General features: G+C 37.4%; 1 protein-coding gene across 1 annotated transcript in view; it reads right to left on the bottom strand.

Moving 5' to 3' along the window:
- ZBTB41 (zinc finger and BTB domain containing 41) overlaps positions 1 to 27,285 on the bottom strand; it is a 45,388-nt gene that overhangs the window by 11,345 nt on the left and 6,758 nt on the right. Inside the window, exons 3-9 of the mRNA XM_029230943.1 lie at positions 23,703 to 23,910; positions 22,902 to 22,971; positions 12,137 to 12,284; positions 9,952 to 10,081; positions 6,272 to 6,367; positions 4,756 to 4,862; positions 2,987 to 3,092 (exon numbers count right to left, since the gene is read on the bottom strand). Of these exons, the coding sequence (XP_029086776.1) occupies positions 2,987 to 3,092; positions 4,756 to 4,862; positions 6,272 to 6,367; positions 9,952 to 10,081; positions 12,137 to 12,284; positions 22,902 to 22,971; positions 23,703 to 23,910 (865 nt within the window). The remainder of the gene's footprint in view (positions 1 to 2,986; positions 3,093 to 4,755; positions 4,863 to 6,271; positions 6,368 to 9,951; positions 10,082 to 12,136; positions 12,285 to 22,901; positions 22,972 to 23,702; positions 23,911 to 27,285) is intronic.

Below are 27,285 nucleotides of genomic sequence, written 5' to 3'. Positions count from 1 at the left end.
CAGTGTGCACTGAGCATCTCAAAGTCAATATACACCAAACTCATCATCTCCCTATGTTATATTCTCTAACTCAGTGGCTGGTGTCAATCACCCACTCACTTGGAAACAGGAATTCCTCGGAAAGAGGAATCACCTGTGACTGCTCCCATTCTCTCAATAAAGGCCTAAATATTGGTCAAATAAGTACCTTCCACTGTTCATTATTAACGCTACTGCCTAGTTTAGGTCCTCACCATCTTTTTCCTAGATTATAACAGCCTTCTAACTGGTTGATCTACTTGCCTCCAGATTTATCCACCACTAATCCAGCTTCCATACATCAATAAGAGTGATGTACCTAAAATACAAATCCAATTATGTCATCCTCTTGTTTAAAATCTTCAATGGCTTTTTATCTCTTAGAAGTAAGTGTTGGTTCCACGAAATGATCGTAAGTCTCCATATTCTAGATCTACCCTTAGCAGCCCTTGCAGAGCATGGAGAATACAGATTCTGGTTCCACAAGTATCTAGGCCAGCAGATAGGTCACAGGCCCTGCTGGCGGGGAGAGGATCCCAAAGCTCTTTCGTAGGGTCTACGAGATCAAAATTATTTTCGAAATCATACTTTAAACATGACTTGCTTTTCTCACGATGTTGACATTTACACTAAAGAGCAAAAGGAACAGTGGGTAAAAGTGGTGGTGCCTCAGCTCTAAACAAGGTAGTGATACCAAAATGTACTAATGGTCACTGTACATTTTCACCACGATGTACTCACAGAAAGAAAAACAACTGTGATAAAGCAGTAAAATTACTAATTTTATTAAAGTTCACCCTTTGCACTGTGGCCTTTCCGCTAACCTCGTGATGAGGTGGGAAGCATGAAGCTCTACTGCACGCTGGGTACTCTGTGCGCTCGAGGCGCCTGCGAGACCCGCTGTGAGCCCAGGGATCCCTCCCCTCACGAAGCACCATTCCACTTGAGGAAACAGAAGTCAGAGTACAGCTGGACTTGAGTAGGTGGCAGACATTTTCTTGAAAATTCAATGAAGTAAGCCTGTCACTTCAAGGGAAAAAACTGACAGTATTTGTTATCAGTGATAAAATTTGAGCTTTCAAGCTAATTAATAATTTTGGAAAACTTGCATCTGCCCCTGTGATCTTGACAGCTTCCCAGTTCTCCTTCTGAGAGACTGGAAGCAATGTTAACAAGTGTGATTTGTTGTTCCTGTACTGTGAAATGTGGTAACATTGGGAAAATCTGCATAACTCAGTGAACCCTTATTTTCCAAATGACAAATGCATATTACAGTAGGTTAAAAATCCACTTCAGAGCACAAGATAGACCAATGGACTGAATGGAACAGTATGAAAGCTTCATGAATCTTGTTTCAGATTCCTCTTTGCAACTACCTTGAAGAAACTACCACTGGTTTAGTTTTGGTGTGGCAGCAAAGAGTAACAACCACAGTTTTCTAAGAAGGCTTAATATTCCTCTACTCCTAGTTTTACCAACTATGTATCTGAGTGAGCTAGATTTTCTTCATTTACTTCAAACAAAATAACACATAAGAGCACATGTGACAATCCAACTGTCTTCTATGAAGCCATTAAAGAGACTTACAAAAATGTGAAACAATGCCACTCTTGGGACTTCCCTGGTGGTCCAGCGGGTAAGAGTCCGCACTCCCAATGCAGGGAGCCGGGTTCGATCCCTGCTCAGGGAACAAGATCCGCATGCATGTCGCAACTAAGAAGTCCACATGCCACAACTAAGACCCGGCACGGCCAAAAATAAATATTTTAAAAATGCCACTCTTTAGTATTTGTTTTTGTTCTGTAAAGTAGTTATTTTCCATAAAATGGCTATTCACGTTAGCATGATGGGTATATTATTACTTTAAATGAATTAATAAGTAAGTACTTAATTTTTAATCATTTTAATTTCTAATATGATTATATAATTTATTTAAACAATAATGTTATTTTTATATTATATAATTTCTATAAACAAAAGCCCCCGAAGTACTAAATAATTTTTAAGGGTATAAAGGAGTTGAGAAAAACAGTTATAGAATCTGTGGAGCAAGTGAGTTTCCAGTTCTATTTTCCACCCACTTATACAATATGTTGAAGTTTTTATTTTCTACTCCAGACAGCATCATGTATATCTTTATATCCCAACACTTAGCAGCATTCCTTGTATCTAGTGAATACAAGAGTTCAATGACTACAATGAATACATTGATTCAATGAGTGTATCACTGAACAAAATCAATGAAAGAAACAATAAACCAATACATGAAAATGGAAAAAAGAAATACAAATCAACACTCCTTACTCTTCTTCAAATTGGCCTATCATTTACTACATTTACATATACTATGTGTATTTTGTTGATCATATCATTACACTAAGTTTCTTGACACCTTAGACCAAGTCTATTACTTACCATTTGCTCCAAGTACCTAGTCCAAGAACAGAACTTCTTTGAACATTTTAAACTCAACAACTAATCTCAGTTAAGCCTGGATATCTAAACTGTGCTAAAAAGTTGATGTTCAAAGACAGTACACACCTCCTTCAAATAAAATACCATTTTAAATGTTTAGTGTGAATAAAAAGAGGTTTAAATTCTGACAACAAATATTTTCCAGTAACTGCTGTCACATTAATGACAATATATGTAGGCAGTATGTTTATTTATATTTAGCTCTCCAAGAGCCCCTGAAACCAATCATAAATGAAATCCCCAAAGAAAGCCAAGATTTTATACTAGTCATTCACTTCAATGTCTACCTCCTCCTAGCCTTTGAATCAACCGAAAACAAGTATGAAAAATATGCTACATTCAATTCCTTTAGGTCTGCAGAAAAGCTATAGAAGCTAGAGAAAAATCGCTGATTAACCCAACCTCAATTACATGAAATGAACTACGAGACAACTTTCCTCCAACCCAGACTTATCAAGGTAATGATGATGAGAAACTCTGCCTTTTCACTTACTTTTGCCACACTTTCTCTCCAAGGTGTACACTTTTGTAATGGACAGTGAGATGATCCCTACGACCAAAGCATTTTCCACATTCTTCACACTGATGAGCCTTCTCACCTTAAAGACCCAAATATTTTCGTTATAAGGTGCATTTCAATTTTTTTTTTTATCCCCAGAAACAAATTATCCAACAGTAAGATAACACGGTAGAAAACATATACCAGGAAGGTAAAGCCACTCTTTATCTGGGCTGTTTGCCTTATATTCTTACTCAAATATCTTCCTTCAATGACTCTGTACTTATTTTTATGGGTGTGAAGCCTCCTCCCCACTTGGAGAAGGAATCAGTAGCCTTTTGCTGTACACTTCAAACCCTGATGTTCAGTGTAACAGAGTAAGATAAATGAAAGGACTTCAAAACTCAGGATGTGTTTTAGGAATATGTAAGTCTGGATATCAAACACCTCAAATGAACGTACACTTAAGATGAGGCTGTCTTATGTTTATAAAAAGGACCTGAACATTTTCAGATCTTTGTGCTTTACTTTTAAAAGATTTTTCATCTGTGGGGATTTCTTACATTTGCAATGAGCCAAAATACAAATATAAAGGAAAATTCTAGATGAGTCCAATTTGTCATCTCTATTCTTTTTTTTTTTTTTTTTTTGCGGTATGCGGGCCTCTCACTGTTGCAGCCTCTCCTACGCGGAGCACAGGCTCCGGACCCGCAGGCCCAGCGGCCATGGCTCACCGGCCCAGCCGCTCCGCAGCACGTGGGATCCTCCCGGACCGGGGCACGAACCCATGTCCCCTGCATTGGCAGGCAGACTCTCAACCACTGCACCACCAGGGAAGCCCCATGTCATCTCTATTCTTATATCCAGTTACAAAGTCTTGGCCTTTAAAAACCAGTCTCAACTTAACACCCGTGTGCAATTAAACCATGTGACCTCTGGGATTAGGAATTTAGAATTCTCCTGAAAATGGAAATGCGCAATTCCAGTGAGAAAGTCATCAGACCTTCAACATCTCTTAAAAGTGGCTATGACAACCGCAACCTGCTTCATTGGGGTCATTTAAGAAAATGTTATATCTGTTGCATACTTTATATTTTAATTATGTTTAAAATAATAATAATAATCACCTGTTCTACTGGGCTCATAGAGATGGCTCTTTCCCATTATTGTGCTCATATAGGTGGCTCTTTTAGCACTTCCTGAACATCAATCTGAGAGGAAAATACGAAATGAATCCCCAGAGTATAAAAATTATAAATACAGAATAAAGATCTGAAATTGATCAGGATTATTAAGGTACTCTTCCAAAGATAGGGCTTCAAAAATTCACTAGTACATCAACTTTAACACCCCAATTATAATAACTCTCTTCAAGCATCCAAGTTTTGCTAACTTCTTTCAAATCCAATCAAAATGAGAAATATTATCTTGGCTTCTTCCTTCAAAGAAGTGCCAATAGTAATTACTGCACATATCTACATAATATGCAAAATGCAAACCTTGAGAATTTGATTAAAACACATTTTAAAATACAGTTTGTGGTCATAAAGGGTAACCAAATGATTAAAATTACAGTGACCAAAAAACATGTCACAAAATTATGTCTCTTTCAGATGCTTTTTAAAAAAGGTTTTTACAATCAGCATTATAAAGAGGCGACCAAATATACCAAATCACTTAAATTACAGCCAAAATAAACATGATGTGGTTTTCAGGTGTTTTTGAAAAGGATCTTGGAAACATCATTACAAAACGCGCCTCACCTGAATGTATTTTCTTGTGCTTTGTAAGGTGATCGTGACGGATGAACGTTTTCCCACATTCATCGCACTCATATCTTTTATCGTCGTGATGTACTCGTAAGTGAAGTCTATAAAGAAAAAAAATTGAAGCCCATTGACACTAGTGACACAGAAGGAAAAAAAAAATTGAAGCCCATTGACACTAGTGACACAGAAGGAAAAAACTTGGTTAACTCTAAATAACAAGCGCTGGCTGCTTACTCAACCACGCTCACCCATTATTTGTTCCATTTCTGACTTTCAGGGTCCTTCCCACTTTCACCACCTGACTCCAGGGCTCCCACTCACCAGTTTTAAAGCAGCACTTCAACATCTGCACAGGCTCCCACGACCTCTGGATGATACTCCTTCCTGACTTTAAGATCCTAAATCTGCTTCTGGGAACCTACCAAATGTCTAGGGGCGTCAGCCGATGTTGCAGAGGGAGCAAAAGGAGGACTGAATCAGATGGAATTAGAATCGGACACAGGGGGTAAGTGCACAAGTGACTTAAACATATGATGATAGCAAATTACTAAGGATTAATCCTATTCTGGACAACTGACACCACTTATACACTGACAGTTGAGAACTTAGCAAATTTAATAAGTAGTCAACTTTCTGACAATCACATTTTACTACTTTTCTTCACACTAAACAAATAAAGTGTGGCTCATTTCATAGTCACCCAAAAACAGATTATAAAAGGTTATTATAATAGGTTATTAAAATTCATTTAACTTGAATTACTTTTACCCCCACAATCCTCCGACTATATATCAATACATCCTAGTGAAATGAACAGCCTTCCCATTCAAGTTGTCCAAACAGGTATTGATTCCCCTATGACTAAAACCAGTAAATGGACTGGACTACATCTAAAGGGGAAACATTCTGTTTAAACTTAAAAAGAGGTAAGTAAGAAATGATAGTGTAAAAACTAGAGTCTTAAGAATATTAACAAAATTTGAAATTGTATACATATCTCACAGTAAGTAATCTATTATTTATTCATTAAAAAACTTTTCATAAATTGCAAATGTAGTCAGCACTCAGCTATACAAATATTACGTAAGTTACAGCTATTACTCAGAAGACATTCTAAAACTGAGAATCCTGGAATTTTCAATTTTGTCATATTTTCACATCAAAATATTCTTTGATAATTAGTACTGAAAAAATACACCAACTTTAGAACACCAGAGTTTTCATGAATTTTGATTCAAAGAAAAATAATGAAATATTTAAATGACAATGACTTAGTAAAGCATTCACCAAACTTAGTGATGAGGAAATATTTTAAAATATTTTATACTACAAAATGAATATTAAAAGGTAGGGGCAAAAGTCTACAGTTTTCTGCACAACTTTGCTTATCACAAGTGCTAAAACATGTTTTAATTCATCAAACAACTAACGCAATGATAAGAAAAGAGAGTTAAAGTGGAGATATAATTTTATCGTACCTAATATTGGGGGAAAAAATGGCTTGACCTACCTGTATGAGCTTCCATGACGAAAACTTTGCCCACAAATACTACAAAGATGAGGCTTTTCTCCACTATGGATTCTCAAATGTTCTTTCAAAGTAGTTCTGCATTAAAAAAAATATATATATATTTAGCTACGGATTTTTTAATGCCAATGTATGTATTAAACACAGATTTCTAGAAAGCTTACTAGAACAGAGTTCAAGCTAACAGATAGCGATGTCAATTATTCCCTTTTTCCTACAATATGTTTGCTCTTTATTGGATTAGTGGCACCAGCACAATAAACATGTTTATTATGTCTCTCTCCTTAAAAAAAGCAAGTAATTTAACTTTGGCCTCCTTTGCCATTGGTTTGCTCTAAGATTTAATATATAGCTTATGTAAACTTCCAAGAAATACAAGTGAAAAATGCTCAATTGTCACTACTGATTAGGTAAAACTGACGTTAATTTTAGTGGACAGTGTTTAATAATATATAAGAAATCCAGTTTATCAGTACTATTCCTTTCCAATATGTGCTCAAAACTTGTTAAAAGAATGTTTTAAGGCAAAGAAAACTTTACAGGCACTTGTAATTTCCAGATGCCAACGTTATAAAGGGAAACCAAATAAAGGACACAACTCTTGCTAGCCCTACCGACCCTGGATGGGCCACTGTGTAACCACTGCTGCATTTCCGACAGTTCTAACATTCAGAGATTTCCCACGTACATACACTGCTGAGTAAGGATGGACAAAGTTATTCTGGGGGGGAAGAAAGGAAAACACATGGAAAGGTTGTTTTCTTTTTTGGTTTGTTTGCTTTTTGTTTTTATAGGAAGACCTTTAAGGGAAAAAAATTTATAATGCATAAGATAAACTATAATTTACCAATCTGTAAATACAAGTTTTCATATAAATATAGCACATTTATTTTCCTGCCATCATACCCATTTGTTTTTTTTTTTAGGAAAGTGGCATTTCTAATCTTTTTAAAATAATGAACTTCTATATACTGAAGAATATAAATATACACATATTGTTTAAAGAACAGTACCAAACGCTGATATGCAGGATAAGACAGAGAACACTCCCATCCCTTACAACTCCCCACATGCTCCTCCCTGGTCCTATCCCCCACCACGTCCCTCTCTCAGAAATAACCATTTATGTAAGTATGCCCTTTCTTTGCTTTACTACCTATATAGTACAAATCACTAAACTATGTATCGTATGTTTTTGAAAAACTGAGTAGCAAGCACAAACCTAACAATATGGCCACTACTGGATAAAGGGCCCACAAGGTAATAGCAGCAGGGTCTCCATGTCGGCCTGGCTGCTCAGCTTCCCTGAGCGTTGGCACCAGCCCTTTCCAGCCTGTCAGCAGTAAAGTCACGACCAAATACTGCAAAGCACAGGGTTCATCCCAACCAGAGCATCTGGCTGGCTGGAGGGGACCTGGTACTGGAATCTGGCAGAGACACGGTCAAAGTGAGTAGGCTGCTGTGTATATCTGGCTCCTAGGCGTACCATGACCTATGTCTAGTTCTCATGGACAGGTCACAAAAGAACATTTCTGTGAAATGAAATGAGTATCCTCAGTTAAATCAAGCAGCCAGGCATACAGACAACAGCAGGAGCCTCTTAAGCATACAGGTACTACACAGCCAGCAGAATACAGATGAAAATTTGGGTCAGCGAGGGGGACATGGGGAGCTGCTGTTCATGGGTATGAGGTTTCAGTTACACAAGATGAGTAAGTTCTAGAGACCCAGTGTACAGCATTGTGCCTGTGGTTATCAACACCACATTGTACACCCAAACATGTGCTAAGAGGGTAGATCTCGTGTTAAATGTTCTTACCACAGTAAAACAATAAAGCCTTGGGGTCAGACCTACTCCAGCGTTCTGTCCACTAGTTAACAGAGGAAACATGTCAGCAGGGATCTTAGCACTGACTACCCTCAACATGTCATGGGTCACGGCCACTACGAGTGTGGACTCAGTACCCATCACATAATCACATGTGACACCCTGGGATCTTCATTCACCATCCTGCACATGTGACACCCTGGGATCTTCATTCACCATCCTCCCGTGAACTCCCTTTGCCTCTTTACCGTATTAAAAGTCCTGTTTCCTGGTCTTCCTCTTCATCAGTTTACTTTCTCATTCTGGTGAAGCACACCTTCTAGGGGCTTCATGAGAAAGATTACAGTGAAAGCTAATTTTTTGACATCATGAAGAGTATCCTTATTATCCTCAGACTTGTTGACAGTTTGATTAAGAACAGAATTCTAGGTTGGAATTTCTTTTTTTTCCAAATTTTGAAGGTACAACTGCACCACCTTACTTCCAGGGCTGCTGCTCAGAGGGAAGTCCGAGTAACTCTCACTCTTAATTCCATGTGTGTGACTTTCTCCCTAGAAAAAACAGACAGGCTTCTCCTTGTCCCCAGTGTTCTGAAACATCATAGTGCTGCACCTTGGAGTAGGTTTATTTTCACCTAATGTCCTAAGCATTTAATGGGTCATTTCTGTCTGGCAACTCATGTCTTTCAGTTCTGGGAAATCATCTTGAACTATTTCAGTGATGATTTTATTCCCTTCCATCTTCTCTGTTCTTTCCTTCTGGACCTCTTGCCTGGTTTCCAAATGTTCTAATCTTTACTTTTCAGTTCTGTATTTTTTTGCTCTACTTTTTTGGAGATCCCTTAATTTTGTCCTGCAATCCATCTGTTAAGGTCTTTACTTTGTGGATCATGCTTTGAATTTCTGGGAGTTCTGATTTGTCACGTCAGTGACTCATTTGTATAACATCCTGTTCTTGTTTAATGGATTCTATATCTTCAACTGAGGATATTAGTAATTGTTTACTTTTTTTTTTGCAAGTTTTCTTCTTCCTGCATAATGTTTCCTTCAAGTTTTTGTTTCATTTTGTGTTGGAATAAATCTCCCATGTTAAAGGTTCTCCTTCTGTGTCTTGTAATTCTTCACTGTCTGCTCATGATTAAGTGTGATAGGCTAAACACAGATGGGAGGATCAGGGAGCATGGGTAGGCCTTGATGACTCTGTGTTTCACTGTAGGTGGTCTGGGTGTATTATTTACCAGGGAATATATTTGTCCTTTGGTTGCTCATGTTTTCAGGGAATTGTTTTCTAATCTACTGTCTGAAGAGTAAAATCTAAAAGCCAAGATGTCCAGCAGCAACGGCCTGTGTGGGTGACGGAAGAGAAGCCAATGATCTAACTTAACTTCTAGAGCAGTTCTGACTCTAGTGCTCCTTACTCCGCCTGTCCTTCACCCTAGTTCCAGAGGCATCTGAGACTGCCAGTTCCCATACCTTTCGTGGCTTCTGGGATGTAAGCTAGGTTCTCAATTTCTCCATTGCCACTTTGGGATCTGTCTTCCTCAGATCTGCTAAGTCAGTTACCGCTGATACATCTGCTTTCTAGCTTCCAAACCTGTGTTGCTCTTGTCATTTTTCTGTCTGTCTTTGTAGCTTATGTCTTTAAAATAAATAAATGAATGAATAAACAACCTTCTGCAACATATTACATAATTTCTTTTATCCTTAAATTTCAAATTAAAGCATAATTCAAGTATCTTGTGTCTTGTGTTACCCTAATCCTTATAAAATACATTCATTAATTATTTCTACATAACAGTACCAGGATGTTTCTGGGTATTTAGATAATTCCTCACCTTTCTCGTACTGATTTCCCACAGATAAAGCAAGTCCATTTTCTCTTTCCACCATGGGTACACTCTATATGGCGTTTCAAATTTCCAGTGTCGTTAAACTGGCGACCGCATATATCACATGGAAAAGGACCTAAAAAGGAAAAAATAGTGTGCATCTAAACTTTAAGAATAGATACTAAGTTAAATTTAATACGTATGTTATAAATTCATGCCTACCACTACTAATGCATATATCATAACACAATCAATTATTATTTTTTACACAATTATTATTATTTTTTTACACAATCAATTATTTATTTATAGTTTTCTCTTCCCTTCTAGAGTGTTTATTTTATTCCCAGCAGACAGGATACAATCATCTCTATATTCCCAAAGCTGAGTATGGCACCAGGCATCTAATATAACAAAAGCTGAATAAACTAATGAGTTTATTATAAACTGAAACAGCCAGTTCCTAGTTTGAAATCAGACCGGGTCAAACTAAAAAATGTTACATGCCGAATTTCTGGGGAAAGGTGGTAATGAGAAGCCTTAAAGAACCAACAGAACACTAAGAGAGCTCATGGTTTGGAAAGGCACTGCTGCTCCTTAGAGCCAAAAGATCTTAGTGACACTGCCTCTACCGAAAAGACTGTGGCACATTTCTGTTTAGTTGTACAAAATTAAATACACATTTCTTACAGTAATATTGACCTTAGCTGGATTCAAAATTTCACCATGATTTTACCAAATCACTGGAGAGAAGACAGAGTTCTACTGAAGGGCAAACTGAAAAGATGACAAAGGATGTGTGAAAAAGAAGTATAACTCAGCTTGCTTCACCCCCCCACCCCGATATCTGTGGATTCAACCAACTCCAGATAGAAAATATTTGAAAAAAATTCCAGAAAGTTCCAAAAAGCAAAACTTGAATTTGCCAGGCACTGGCAACCATTTACATAGCATTTATATTGTATTAGGTATTATAAGTAATCTAAAGATGATTTAAAGTATACAGGAGGATGTGCACAGGTTATATGCAAATGCTACACCATTTTATACAAGGGACTGGGGCATCCTTGGATTTGGGTATCTGGAGAGGTCCTGGAACCAACCCCCATGGATACTGAGGGGCAACTGTATTCCTCATTGTGCAATACAGCCCTGAAAATATCTGAAGATGGCTGTCCTGTCTCCCTTTCCCAAACAAAATATTTCAAGGTCCTTCAAAAGTTTTTCAGATGACATGATTTTAAAGCCCTATGTTGCCATAATTACCCAGCTCTAGAATATATGTCAGTATCCGTTTTGAATGTGTTATCCGTAAATGAATGTAATATTCCAGATCAATTTAAAATCAGCCAGATGATTACCTTCCTAATTCTGAACATTTTTATTAATGTAGTTTAAAACTACAGTTGTTTTTGTCAGTCATATGACGTTACTGGTTCAGACTGTGCCTCTGCTATTAATAAGCCCATCTGAAAAGTGAGGCATTTGGATTCTGTACTATTTTAAAGCTCTGCAACTCCTAATGATTAAAAAAAGTCAGATCATTCCCATGTGTACAACTTTGTATTTATTCTTAATTAATTTTAACTTTTTTTTTAAAGCAGAGAGTTTTATTTTTACTTCTTTATTTTCTGCTGTATCAACTATCCCTGCCAGCTTTATGTCACGTAGCATATTGATAAAGCATGAAATATATTATTTTTATCCAAGTTGTCAATAAAAACATTGAATAGGATAGGGAAAAGGCTACTTGAAAGATAATAATTCATTATTGGGAGTAACTGTCATAAATGTACCTAACTGTACTACCATCTGGAACACAAGTCTCCACCTTGGCCATAAGCATGAGGGAGAGAATTCATCAAATACAATATTGAATTTCAAATATACTAAGTTTACTACACTCTCTGAAAAATGAGTTCTTTCCAAGACAAAAATGCCTACCCCCAGGCACTCACAAACCTATCCAACAATCAACTATAAATAAATGCAGTTATGACCATGAACACATCTGCCACCAGAAAACAAAACAAAACAAACCCCATATTTACTCATCTCTAAGAACAGCAGCAAATCCAGTACCCCTCCCCACATACATGACCTCCTTCTCCTAGTGATTCAACAGCCTCCTCCAGCATGACGTGACCACCAACAGTTGCTATGCTGCTCCTAGGAAAATTAATCTACTTACCCAGATGGAACTTCTCTTGATGCTTTAACCGTGCAAATCGTGATTTAAAATGTTCTTCACAATAGGTACACTTAAAAGGTTTATCTTGAGAATGGAGAATCATATGTTCCTCCAAGTGTGGTCTTCGAGTAAAAGATTTCTTACAAATCTAAAAGAAAATGCACATAAAATGTAAGGGAACCTGAATTTAAAATAAAAATACAAAGCTCATGATGAGAAATAAACACATATATTCAAGTAGCTAAAGAGAAATTTCTCCTAAAAGAAAAAACTTACCAGAAGTATAATCAACTATTGTGCAGAAAAAATACCTTGGAGGAATTACAGTAAGAATTTATTTTAAATTAGTACTAAAGTTAGCTAAATTTCAACACCTTACATTTCTAATAGGCTAATTCCTAAGATCATACAGTAATCACACTATCTTAATCCTGGTCAACATTTCTAAATCCATTAAATTTATATTTTAAATCGAGGGCTTCCGGGAAGATGGCAGAGGAGTACGACGCAGAGATCGCCTTCCTCCCCATAGATACACCAGAAATACATCTACACGTGGAGCAACTCCGGCAGAGCACCTACTGAACGCTGGCAGAACACCTCAGACCTCCCTAAAGGCAAGAAACCCCTCACGTACCTGGGTAGGGCAAAAGAAAAAAGAATAAACAGAGCCAAAAGGATAGAGACAGGACCTGCACCAGTGGGAGGGAGCTGTGAAGGAGGAAAGGTTTCCACACACTAGAAGCCCCATCGCGGGCGGAGACTGCAGGTGGCGGATGGGGCAGCTTCGAAGCCGTGGAGGAGAGCACAGCAACGGGGGGTGGGGGGGGGCAAAGCGGGGAGATTCCCGCACAGAGGATCAGGGCCGACCGGCACTCACCAGCCTGAGAGGCTTGTCTGCTCGCCCGGTGGGGCGGGCGGGGCTGCGAGCTGAGGCTCGGGCTTTGGTCGGAGCGCCGGGAGAGGACTGGGGTTGGTGGTCTGAGCACAGCCTGCAGGGGGTTGGTGCGCCACGGCTGGCCGGGAGGGAGTCCGGGGAAGAGTCTGGACCTGCCGAAGAGGCAAGAGACTTTTTCTTGCCCCTTTGTTTCCTGGTGCGCGAGGAGAGGGGATTAAGAACTCTGCTTAAATGAGCTCCAGAGATGGGCGCGAGCCACGGCTGACAGCGTGGACCCCAGAGACGGGCATGAGACGCTAAGGCTGCTGCTGCCGCCACCAAGAAGCCTGTGTGCGAGCACAGGTCACTGTCCACATCCCCGTTTCGGGGAGCCTGTGCAGCCTGCCACTGCCAGGGTCCCGTGATCCAGGGACAACTTCCCCGGGAGAACGCACGGCGCGCCTCAGGCTGTTGCATCGTCATGCCGGGCTCTGCCGCCGCAGGGCCGCCCCGCACTCCGTACCCCCCCCCCCCCCCCCCCCGAGTGAGCCAAAGCCCCCGAATCAGCGGCTCCTTTAAGCCCGTCCTGTCTGAGCGGAAAAACAGAGGCCCTCCGGCGACCTACACGCAGAGGCGGGGCCAAATCCAAAGCTGAGCCCCGGGAGCTGTGCGAACAAAGAAGAGAAAGGGAAATCTCTCCCAGCAGCCTCAGAAGCAGCGGATTAAAGCTCCACAATCAACTTGATGTACCCTGCATGTGTGGAATACATGAATAGACAGCGAATAATCCCAAATTGAGGAGGTGGACTTTGAGAGCAAGATTTATGTTTTTTTCTCCTCTTCCTCTTTTTGTGTGTATGTATATGCTTCTGTGTGCGATTTTGTCTGTATAGCTTTGCTTCCACCATTTGTCCGAGGGTTCTATCCGTCCGTTTTCTTTTCTTTTTTTAAAAAATTTTTTTCTTAATAATTACTTTTCATTTTAATAACTTTATTTAATTTTACTTTATCTTCGTTCTTTCTTTCCTTCCTTCCCTCCTTTAGACAACGAATCATCCCAAATTGAGGAGGTGGACTTTGAGAGCAAGATTTATGATTTTTTTCCCCTTTTCCTCTTTTTGTGAGTGTGTATGTGTATGCTTCTGTGTGAGATTTTGTCTGTATAGCTTTGCTTCCACCATTTGTCTGAGGGTTCTATCCGTCCATTTTTTGTTTCTCTTAATAATTATTTTATTTTAATAACTTTATTATATTTTATCTTATTTTATTTTACTTTATCTTCTTTCTTTTTTTCCTTCCTCTCTCCCTCCCTCCCTCCCTCCGTCCCTTCTTTCTTTCTTTCTTTCTACTTCTACTAATTCTTTCTTTCTACTTTTTCTCCCTTTTATTCTGAGCCGTGTGGATGAAAGGCTCTTGGTGCTGCAGCCAGGAGTCAGTGCTGTGCCTCTGAGGTGGGAGAGCCAACTTCAGGACACTGGTCCACTAGAGACCTCCCAGCTCCACATGATACCAGATGGCGAAAATCTCCCAGAGATCTCCATCTCAACACCAGTACCCAGCTTCACTCAACGACCAGAAAGCTACAGTGCTGGACATCCTGTGCCAAACAACTAGCAAGACAGGAACACAACCCCACCCATTAGCAGAGAGGCTGCCTAAAATCATAATAAGTCCACAGACACCCCAAAACACACCACCATATGTGGACCTGCCCACCAGAAAGACAAGATCCAGCCTCATCCACCTGAACACAGGCACTAGTCCCCTGCACCAGGAAGCCTACATAACCCACTGAACCAATCTTAGCTACTGGGGACAGACACCAAAAACAACGGGAACTACGAACCTGCAGCCTGCGAAAAGAAGACCCCAAACACAGTAAGATAAGCAAAATGAGAAGACAGAAAAACACATAGCAGATGAAGGAGCAAGATAAAAACCCACCAGACCTAATGAATGAAGAGGAAATAGGCAGTCTACCTGAAAAAGAATCCAGAATAATGATAGTAAAGATGATCCCAAATCTTGGAAATAGAATAGACAAAATGCAAGAAACATTTAACAAGGACCTAGAAGAACTAAAGATGAAAGAAACAATGTGATTATCAACATAATAAATGAAATGAAAAATACTCTAGATGGGATCAATAGCAGAATAACTGAGGCAGAGGAACGGATAAGTGACCTGGAAGATAAAATAGTGGAAGTAACTACTGCAGAGCAGAATAAAGAAAAAAGAATCAAAAGAACTGAGGACAGTCTCAGAGACCTCTGGGACAACATTAAATGCACCAACATTCGAATTATAGGGGTTCCAGAAAAAGAAGAGAAAAAGAAAGGGACTGAGAAAATATTTGAAGAGATTATAGTTGAAAACGTCCCTAATATGGGAAAGGAAATAGTTAATCAAGTCCAGGAAGCACAGAGACTGGCAGGACATATTTAAAGTGATGAATGAGAAAAAACTGCAACCAAGATTACTCTACCCAGCAAGGATCTCATTCAGACTTGACGGAGAAATTAAAACCTTCACAGACATGCAAAACCTGAGAGAGTTCAGCACCACCAAACCAGCTCTAAAACAACTGCTAAAGGAACTTCTCTAGGCAAGAAACACAAGAGAAGGAAAAGACCTACAATAACGAACCCAAAACAATTAAGAAAATGGGAATAGGAACATACATATCGATAATTACCTTAAATGTAAATGGACTAAATGCTCCCACCAAAAGACACAGATTGGCTGAATGGATACAAAAACAAGACCCATGTATTTGCTGTCTACAAGAGACCCACTTCAGACCTACAGACACATACAGACTGAAAGTAAGGGGATGGAAAAAGATATTTCATGCAAATGGAAACCAAAAGAAAGCTGGAGTAGCAATTCTCATATCAGACAAAATAGACTTTAAAATAAAGACTATTAGAAGAGACAAAGAAGGACACTACATAATGATCAAGGGATTGATCCAAGAAGAAGATATAACAATTGTAAATATTTATGCACCCAACATAGAAGCACCTCAATACATAAGGCAAATACTAACAGCCATAAAAGGGGAAATCGACAGTAACACATTCATAGTAGGGGACTTTAACACCCCACTTTAACCAATGGACAGATCATCCAAAATGAAAATAAATAAGGAAACACAAGCTTTAAATGATACATTAAACAAGATGGACTTAATTGATATTTATAGGACATTCCATCCAAAAACAACAGAATACACATTTTTCTCAAGTGCTCATGGAACATTCTCCAGGATAGATCACATCTTGGGTCACAAATCAAGCCTTGGTAAATTTAAGAATATTGAAATTGTACCAAGTATCTTTTCCGACCACAACGCTATGGGACTAGATATCAATTACAGGAAAAGATCTGTAAAAAATACAAACACACGGAGGCTAAACAATACACTACTTAATAACGAAGTGATCACTGAAGAAATCAAAGAGGAAATAAAAAAATACCTAGAAACAGATGACAATGGAGACACGACGACCCAAAATCTATGGGATGCAGCAAAAGCAGTTCTAAGACGGAAGTTTATAGCAATACAATCCTACCTTAAGAAACAGGAAACATCTCGAATAAACAACCTAACCTTGCACCTAAAGCAATTAGAGAAAGAAGAACAAAAAAAACCCAAAGTTAGCAGAAGGAAAGAAATCATAAAGATCAGATCAGAAATAAATGAAAAAGAAATGAAAGAAACAATAGCAAAGATCAATAAAACTAAAATCTGGTTCTTTGAGAAGATAAACAAAATTGATAAACCATTAGCCAGACTCATCAAGAAAAAAAGGGAGAAGAGTCAAATCAATAGAATTAGAAATGAAAAAGGAGAAGTAACAACTGATACTGCAGAAATACAAAAAATCATGAGAGATTACTACAAGCAACTCTATGCCAATAAAATGGACAACCTGGAAGAAATGGACAAATTCTTAGAAATGCACAACCTGCCAAGACTGAATCAGGAAGAAATAGAAAATATGAACAGATCAATCACAAGCACTGAAATTGAAACTGTGATTTAAAATCTTCCAACAAACAAAAGCCCAGGACCAGATGGCTTCACAGGCGAATTCTATCAAACATTTAGAGAAGAGCTAACACCTATCCTTCTCAAACTCTTCCAAAATATAGCAGAGGGAGGAACACTCCCAAACTCATTCTATGAGGCCACCATCACCCTGATACCAAAACCAGACAAGGATGTCACAAAGAAAGAAAACTACAGGCCAATAACACTGATGAACATAGATGCAAAAATCCTCAACAAAATACTAGCAAACAGAATCCAACAGCACATTAAATGGATCATACACCACGATCAAGTGGGGTTTATTCCAGGAATGCAAGGATCCTTCAATATATGCAAATCAATCAACATGATACACCATATTAACAAATTGAAGGAGAAAAACCATATGATCATCTCAATAGATGCAGAGAAAGCTTTCGACAAAATTCAACACCCATTTACGATAAAAACCCTGCAGAAAGTAGGCATAGAGGGAACTTTCCTCAACATAATAAAGGCCATATATGACAAACTCACAGCCAACATTGTCCTCAATGGTGAAAAACTGAAAGCATTTCCACTAAGATCAGGAACAAAACAAGGATGCCCACTCTCACCACTCTTATTCAACATAGTTTTGGAAATTTTAGCCACAGCAATCAGAGAAGAAAAGGAAATAAAAGGAATCCAAATCGGAAAAGAAGAAGTAAAGCTGTCACTGTTTGCAGATGACATGATACTATACAGAGAATCCTAAAGATGCTACCAGAAAACTACTAGAGCTAATCAATGAATTTGGTAAAGTAGCAGGATACAAAATTAATGCACAGAAATCTCTGGCATTCCTATACACTAATGATGAAAAAATCTGAAAGTGAAATCAAGAAAACACTCCCGTTTACCACTGCAACAAAAAGAATAAAATAACTAGGAATAAACCTACCTAAGGAGACAAAAGACCTGTATGCAGAAAATTATAAGACACTGATGAAAGAAATTAAAGATGACACAAATAGATGGAGAGACATACCATGTTCTTGGATTGGAAGAATCAACATTGTCAAAATGACTCTACTATCCAAAGCAATCTACAGATTCAATGCAATCCCTATCAAACTACCAATGGCATTTTTCACAGAATTAGAACAAAAAATTTCCCAATTTGTATGGAAACACAAAAGACCCTGAATAGCCAAAGCAATCTTGAGAACGAAAAACGGAGCTGGAGGAATCAGGCTCTCTGACTTCAGACTATACTACAAAGCTACAGTAATCAAGACAGTATGGTACTGGCACAAAAACAGAATGATAGATCAATGGAACAGGATAGAAAGCCCAGAGATAAACCCACGCACATATGGTCACCTTATCTTTGATAAAGGAGGCAGGAATGTACAGTGGAGAAAGGACAGCCTCTTCAATAAGTGGTGCTGGGAAAACTGGGCAGGTACATGTAAAAGAATGAAATTACTACAGTCCCTAACACCATACACAAAAATAAACTCAAAATGGATTAAAGACCTAAATGTAAGGCCAGAAACTATCAAACTCGTAGAGGAAAACATAGGCAGGACACTCTATGACATAAATCACAGCAAGATCCTTTTTGACCCATCTCCTAGAGAAATGGAAATAAAAACAAAAATAAACAAATGGGACCTAATGAAACTTCAAAGCTTTTGCACAGCAAAGGAGACCATAAACAAGACAAAAAGACAACCCTCGGAATGGGAGAAAATATTTGCAAATGAAGCAACTGACAAAGGATTAATCTCCAAAATTTACAAGCAGCTCATGCAGCTTAATAACAAAAAAACAAACAACCCAATCCAAAAATGGGCAGAAGACGTAAATAGACATTTCTCCAAAGAAGATATACAGACTGCCAACAAACACATAAAAGAATGCTCAACATCACTAAGCATTAGAGAAATGTAAATCAAAACTACAATGAGATATCATCTCACACCAGTCAGAATGGCCATCATCAAAAAATCTAGGAACAATAAATGCTGGAGGGGGTGTGGATAAAAGGGAACCCTCTTGCACTGTTGGTGGGAATGTAAACTGATACAGCCACTGTGGAGAATAGTATGGAGTTTCCTTAAAAAACTACAAATAGAACTACCATATGACCCAGCAATGCCACTACTGGGCATATACACTGAGAAAACCATAATTCAAAAAGTGTCATGTACCAAAATGCTCATTGCAGCTCTATTTACAACAGCCTGGAGATGTAAACAACCTAAGTGTCCATCATCGGATGAATGGATAAAGAAGATGTGGCACATATATACAATGGAATATTACTCAGCCATAAAAAGAAACGAAATTGAGCTATTTGTAATGAGGTGGATAGACCTAGAGTCTGTCATACAGAGTGAAGTAAGTCAGAAAGAGAGAGACAAATACCGTATGCTAACACATATATATAGAATTTAAGAAAAAAAAAAAACTGTCATGAAGAACCTAGGGGTAAGACAGGAATAAAGAGTGTGTCCTACTAGACCTACTAGAGAATGGACTTCAGGATATGGGGAGGGGGAAGGGTAAGGTGTGACAAAGTGAGAGAGAGGCATGGACATATATACACTACCAAACGTAAGGTAGATAGCTAGTGGGAAGCAGCCGCATAGCACAGGGAGATCAGCTCGGTGCTTTGTGACCGCCTGGAGGGGTGGGATAGGGAGGGTGGGAGGGAGGGAGACACAAGAGGGAAGAGATATGGGAACATATGTATATGTATAACTGATTCACTTTGTTATAAAGCAGAAACTAACACACCATTGTAAAGCAATTATACTCCAATAAAGATGTTAAAAAAATTTATATTTTAAATCAATGATATGAATAAAGGTTTTATCATGCTTGCCATATATTTGATTAGGAATTGGAGTAAGAAACTTCGAAAAATTACTTTAAAAAGTTTATCTCTTGAGGTGGTCAGAAAGAATAGACACAACATTTTAAATAAATTTGGCAGACATCAGATTTAGAAAAGGGGAAGAGGAACTGCTGTACCAATATAGCATGTCCTAAACACCAAGCATAACAACCACCACGATACAGCATGTACTATACACCAGGTATAACAACACAGCATCTACTGTATGCCAGGTATGTAACAACATAGCATGTACTATACACCAGGTATAACAACACAGCATGTACTATACACCATGTATAACACAGCATGTACTATACACCAGGTATAACATAGCGTGTACGATAAACCAGGTATAACAACACAGCGTGTACTATACACCATGTATAACACAGTGTGTACTATACATCAGGTATAACACAGCGTGTACTATACACCAGGTATAACAACATAGCATGTATTATACTCCAGGTACAACAACAGCACAGCATGTACTATATACCAGGCACAATGCTAAGTAATTCATGGATTATTTTACTTAATTCTCACAATAAACCTAAGAGGTAGATATAATTGTTATCATTTTGCAGCTGAGGATGATGAAACTTAGTAAGGAGAAGAAACCATCTTATAAAGATCCAAATAATTAATAATTAACTTCAATTCCTAGAAGCTGAAATCAGAGAAATGGTGAGAATCTTGTCATGTATTGGGTTGGCCAAAAGGTTCGTTTGGTTTTTTGCGTAAGGTGGCTCTAGTAGCACTTAGTTGTCTTTAACTTCATTCAAAATAATTTTGTTAACCGCAAAAAACAAAACAAAACAAAAAATTTTGTTAGATTGTATTGTGATAGCTGTCGTATCAGTGTGCATTTTTTTAAAAAAGTATCAAAATTGGTGAATTTTTGTGTGGCCATTTTAATATTGAAGATAGAAGAAAGAAAGCAACATTTTCGGCATATTACGCTTTATTATTTCAAGAAAGGTAAAAACACAGCTGAAACGCAAAGATTTGTGTAGTGTATGGAGAAGGTGTTGTGACTGATCAAACGTGTCAAAAGTAGTTTGTGAAGTTTCGTGCTGGAGATTTCTCACTGGACGATGCTCCACGTTGGGGTAGACCAGTTGAAGTTGATAGCGATCAAATCGAGCCATTCACTAGAACAATCAATGTTATACCACGTGGGAGATAGCCGACATACTCAAAATATCCAAATCAAAGTCTGAAAATCATTTGCACCAGCTTGGTTACGCTAATTGCTTTGATGTTTGGGTTCCACATAAGTTAAGCCAAAAAAACCTTCGACCCTATTTCCGCATGCGATTCTCTACTTAAACATAACGAAAACGTTCCGTTTTTAAAACAAATTGTGGTGGGTGATGAAAAATGGATACTGTACAATAATGCGGAACAGAAGAGATCATGGGGCAAGTGAAATGAACCACCACCAACCACACCAAAGGCCAGTCTTCATACAAAGAAGGTGATGTTGTGTATATGGTGGGTTTAGAAGGGAGTCCTCTATTATGAGCTCCTTCTGGAAAACCAAACAATTCCAAGTAGTGCTCCCAATTAGACCAACTAAAAGCAGCACTTGATGAAAAGTGTCCAGAATTAGTCAACAGAAAACACATAATCTTCCATCAGGATACCACAAGACCGCATGTTTCTTTGGTGACCAGGCAAAAAACTGTTAGAGCTTGGCTGCGAAGTTCTGATTCATCTGCCGTATTCACCAGACATTGCACCTTCGGATTTCCATTTATTTTGGTCTTTACAAAACTCTTCTAATTGAAAAAATTTCAATTCCCTGGAAGACTGTAAAAGGCACCTGGTACAGTTCTTTGCTTAAAAAGATAAAACGTTTTGGGAAGATGGAATTATGAAGTTGCCTGAAAAATGGCAGAAGGTAGTGGAACAAAACAATGGATACATTGTTCAATAAAGTTCTTGGTGAAAATGAAAAATGCGTCTTTTATTTTTATTTAAAAACTGAAGGAACTTTTTGGCCAACCCAATATATAAGTTGAAGCCTAGGAGTAAACAAAATGATATCTGATTACTCCTTTAAACAATATTTACCTAAATAATGAAAAAGTACTTTAGGAGTTGCGGTAGAATAAAAATACGTACAAATTCTTTGCTACTCCTATCATTGTAAAATGGAGATTAATTCCACTCCCCTTAAATCTTCCCTGGCTGTAGTGCCTTGTGTGACCAACAGAACATGTTAGAAGTGGTGCTCTGAGACTTCTGAGGTGAGGCCATAAGAAGCCTGAGAGCGTTTACCTCGGCTTCCTGGAACAAACACACACTCACTCCTGGAGCCCAGCTGCCATGCCAGAAGGCAGTTCAAGTAGCCCCAGGAAAAGCCAGCTGTCCTTGCTAAGCTTCTAGCTGTTGACCAACACCAGGTTTCCAGCCATGTGAGTGAGGCACTTTGGAAGCAGCCCCAAACCAGACCAGATCATACAGACCATCCATCAGCTGAAAACAACTGAGTGACTTCAGCTGACACCATGTAGAACAGAAGAATTGCCTAGCAAAATCCTGCCCCCATTTACATTACTGACCCCCAAAATGATGAGATACAATGAAATGGTAATTCAAGGCCACTAAGTTTTGAGGTGGTTTGATATATAGCAACAGACAACCAGAAATGGAAGGAAAATTCTAACATCTTATATTCTGTGCAACAGTAACATCACAGTTTCAGACAACTATAAAAACATGGTATAGCGATTACAATAAAAATAAAAACTAGGATTTCTATTTTTCAGGTCCATCATTCAAAAACTAACTCATACCAGGCTTAATTTACAAAAATATTAGGATAACACTGTATAAAAGAGAGATTCTAAAAGTGATATAAGCTAAGTTTATATTACTTTAAAATTTAATTACTTTCCCAAAAGGTCACAATACATTTAATTTGGTTTTCTACAACAAATTAAAATCTCTTACATCACATTTCCAACTTTCACTCTTAGTCTTCTTAATGGAAGTAAATTCTTGTGCATTTTCAGGATGAAATCTATAAGAAAAAAATTAAAAGGCTGTCAGGAAGAGATTATATTAGTTAAGTCAATATTCTATCTAATATGTTGACAGTGATTACAAGAATCAGGCACTGATTCCTTTCTTAAAGAGACAGGCACATTTGAGTACTTCAAGAATACAGGTATCGCTATTATTTTAATATATGAATATGTGTGCTTAAAGTTATGCAGAAATAGTCAAAGTAAAGCATAATCATACTTTACATATATTCAGGAACCTATCTATTCACGGATAATCTTCAATGCCATTCACTTGACTTGTTTTAGTCCATATTTCAGTAAATTTAATTTCTCAAAGTTAAATATGCAATACTATACTAAATATTCTTTCTCCCACAAATTTGCATACACTAAAGACAAAGTTGAGCATGCAGAATAAGTTCCCTACAGTTCTAAAACCATATAGGTTGAAAACATACTTGCCAAAACCCAAGACAGAAAACCCAGGGTAACAAAAATTCTGTATCTTAAACTTCTATAGCATAGACAATAGTTTTTGTTTCAGTATCAAAAAACTTCATCTCAATAGCAATAGTAAAAAAATATGAACTAACATTTGCTGTTCTTTTCTTAATAAATTTGTAGTCTAGAAAATGTTAAGCAATGAAAAAATTGGAGACAAGCACCCCATAGATGTTTTTAGCTCACTACATATTTAAATTAGAAGGCACACTAAAGTATATTACGGAAGCAAGATAATACTTGCCTCTTAACATGCTTGGCTAAAGTCTTCTTGCTTGCATGAAGTTTATTACAATAAGGGCACTTGTGCTCCTTCTTATGAAATTCTGTTTCATTACTGTGCTTCTTTCTGTGAACAGTTAGGTTAGACTTTGTCGAATAGCGCTGGTGACAAATATCACACTCAAAGGGCTTCTCACCTGTGTGAACACGTGTGTGGCTCTCATATTTTCCTATAAAAAGACAGAAATTAAATTCAGTACATTTACTACATAGTGACTGAAATTTGACAGTGGAATAAAATCTCCTGATTAACAGTTTATTTAGAAGACATGAATTGGAAGGAATTTTCAGATTTGGCAGACCTTTTAAGAATATTGTAAAAGGCAATATAATATGTTATGTATCTTATATATTTTCTTTTTTTTTTTTGTATCTTATATATTTTCATCTCTCTTCACAAAGAAGGTAATCCGGAAAGGGCACTACAAATCTAGTATACTCAGAAAAATTTATACTTCACTACAGTCCATTCCTACAAGACCTCTCCAACTTATAAGACATTAAGACACAAGTAAATCACCTGTACTTGACTGCATGCTTAATACTAAGCTACTAAGGCCAATATATATGGGCAGTATCAAGGGAAGTAAGAAAAGGAAAAAATGAACAGGTATGATGTACAGACATGTTAATGTGAGATTTGTATTATATTCTGAATGCATATCTGAGTTCCAAACAAATGTTACAGGTATTTGCAATAGAAAGAATCAAAAAATTTTAACCCTTCTACACTGTTGGGAATGTAAATTGGTGCAGCCACTATGGAAAACAGTATGGAGGTTCCTTAAAAAAAGTAAAAATAGAGTTACCATATGATCCAGCAATCTCACTCCTGGGCATATATCCAGAAAAGACAAAAACTAATTCAAAAAGTTTCATGCACACCAATGTTCACAGCAGCACTATTTACAATAGCCAAGACCTGGAAGCAACCTAAATGTCCACTGACAGATGAATGGATAAAGAAGATGTGGTGTATATATATATATACACACACACAATGAAATATTACCCACTCATAAAAATAATGAAATATTGACATTTGCAGCAACATGGATGGACCTAGAGATTATCATAACAAGTGAAGTAAGCCAAAGACTAATATTATTCTCATTTATATGTGGAATCTAAAAAAATACAAATGAACTTATTTACAAACAGAAACAGACTCACAGACATAACAAATCTATCATGGAAAAGAATCTAAAAAAAAAAAAATATATATATATATATATATATATATAACTGAATAACTTTGCTGTACACTTGAAACTAATGCAATATTATATATCAACTATAGTTCAATAAAAAAATATAAAATTAAAAAAAAAAAGAAATTTTAACACAACCTGTCCAAAGAGAAAAGTGACAATAAAAAATGAAATACAAGGATACATTTTGGCTTAAATATTACTTATATTCCTACTTATACTAAAATTCTTTTACATCATTATTTAGAATATAAATTTCCACATTACAGAGGCAGAACAGCATCATAGGTAGGGGCACAGACCCTGGATCCAGCCACCTAGATATGAATCCCAGTTCTTTAAATTGCAGGCTATGTGACCTTGGACAAGTAACCTTTCTAAGCCTCAAATCTTTCTCATCTGAAAAAATAATAATGGAATAATAGATTTACCTCAGAGGACTGTTGTAATAATACATAAATACACATAAAACACTTATAACTGTGTCAACCCATTATAAGCTATCAATTAATGTTGGCCATTATTATTAACCTGTAATCAAGTTGTGAATGTGCACATCTACTAGCTTAAAATAGAAATCTCAATTAAGGATACCTCTGAGTAAAAGGCAACAAAAATTAGAAAAAATACTATCAATATGAAGAGTAATTTTCAATGAAAAGCTTAGCTTTGCTTTGTCCTGAAAAAAAAAAGTATAAATTTTTCTTCAGGCTAAAGCTAATGTGAAAGTACAGCATTTCATCCATATACTTTTAAAAAATATATAAATCATAAATATATCATGGAGATTAGATAAAACCCAAAATATTCAAAGGCCACTAAGGACAAAAGATAATCATAATTATTCATCTACTTAGTAAATACATTCATCAATTTATAACATGTATCTAAATATGATTATATTTAATAAACACAGTATATTATCTAAAAGTTAACTGCACTGCACTTACATAAGAATATTGAGGAAAGGGAACCAAGGTATTTTCTTTAAGGTGGGGGGAAGGATGACAATCATAAGCAAAGTAAAACAAAAGTATGATAAAAATCCAGTAGGTATTTAGGTACTGACCATATGATGATGATCTATGCATCTTTTACATGCATGTAGTCAGGAAACTCAGCCAATGTTTGGGCACCTACTAAATTAGCTGTGTGATCTTAATCAAGCCAGTAATTTAACCTCTGTCTACCTGCGTTATTAACACTTCATGGGGCTGTGAGAAGTAAACAAATTAATATATACGCGACACTTAAAACATCCTAGCACATAGTAAGCATTAGTAACTATTAGTCATCATCATCATCATCATCATTATTATTAGGATTACTGGCCACAGGACGGGCACATAGATATATCTCAAGTATAAATATGCATACACCTGGTTTATGAATATGTTATAACAGATCAAACTGGAGTTTCAGCTCTCTGAAAATACTGTAAGAACTTGACTTTGTCCCCTGGCCATTGCTAAAAACGCCTAGTATCTCCTCAGTTCTCCCTCTGCCACTGCCGGGGCATGACCGCACTGATACATGCATACACACCGGAGCACCACCGGTTCCCCTGCTGTGGTCAAGGGATCAGAGCTAATATGGGGCTTGCCTGGGGGAGAGGCGTGCTTGTGTGTCCCAAGGCGAAATCTTTCCACAGACATCACAGATAACAGGTAGGTTCTCAAAAACAAGAGTTGAGCTACATTATGGCTTAGATCAGTGTTTCACAAACTAAAAATCATTAGTGTCAATAAAATCAATTCTGTGGGTTATGATGATTAGCACTGGGGGGAAAAAAGGAGCAGAACAAAGCAGAAAATATCAGAGTGCATTCACTCTAGATTCAAGCAATTATTTTGCTTCAGTGCATGTATGAGCACATATATATATACATATATATGTATATAGCATAATAATATATGTATTTCTGATCTTGAACCATCCCCCCCAAAAAAGTTGGAAAAGCACTGATTTTTATTACTTTTTTCAGGGTATAACCAGACCAATACTGCTATAACATAATTTCTTTGGGGAAATGTTTTCTGAGTTGATTTTAATCTTTCTCTATTATAATATGGCATGCTTGTATTGGATTCCTTAATATTTGTTACACATCTACTGGATATGAGAAACGGTACAGAATCCAAACATCAGTATGTACTAATAACCCACAATTCTAATTTGGCAAAGGTAGGGGTCATTTTATGGAATTAAAAAAAAAAGTTTTCCTTGATTGTGAAGTGTTCACATTTTTCATAAACTTGCTTTTTAAATTATGGAAATGAATCAAGAGTACACAGTATGAGTTTAAGTGACTAAGTTACAAGTGATTTTTGGAAC

Source organism: Monodon monoceros, unplaced genomic scaffold, assembly GCF_005190385.1.
Source record: "Monodon monoceros isolate NGI ecotype Baffin Bay Population unplaced genomic scaffold, NGI_Narwhal_1 Super_Scaffold_18, whole genome shotgun sequence".
Classification (NCBI taxonomy): Eukaryota; Metazoa; Chordata; class Mammalia; order Artiodactyla; family Monodontidae; genus Monodon; species Monodon monoceros.
This window is presented reverse-complemented; position numbering and strand designations above follow the sequence as displayed.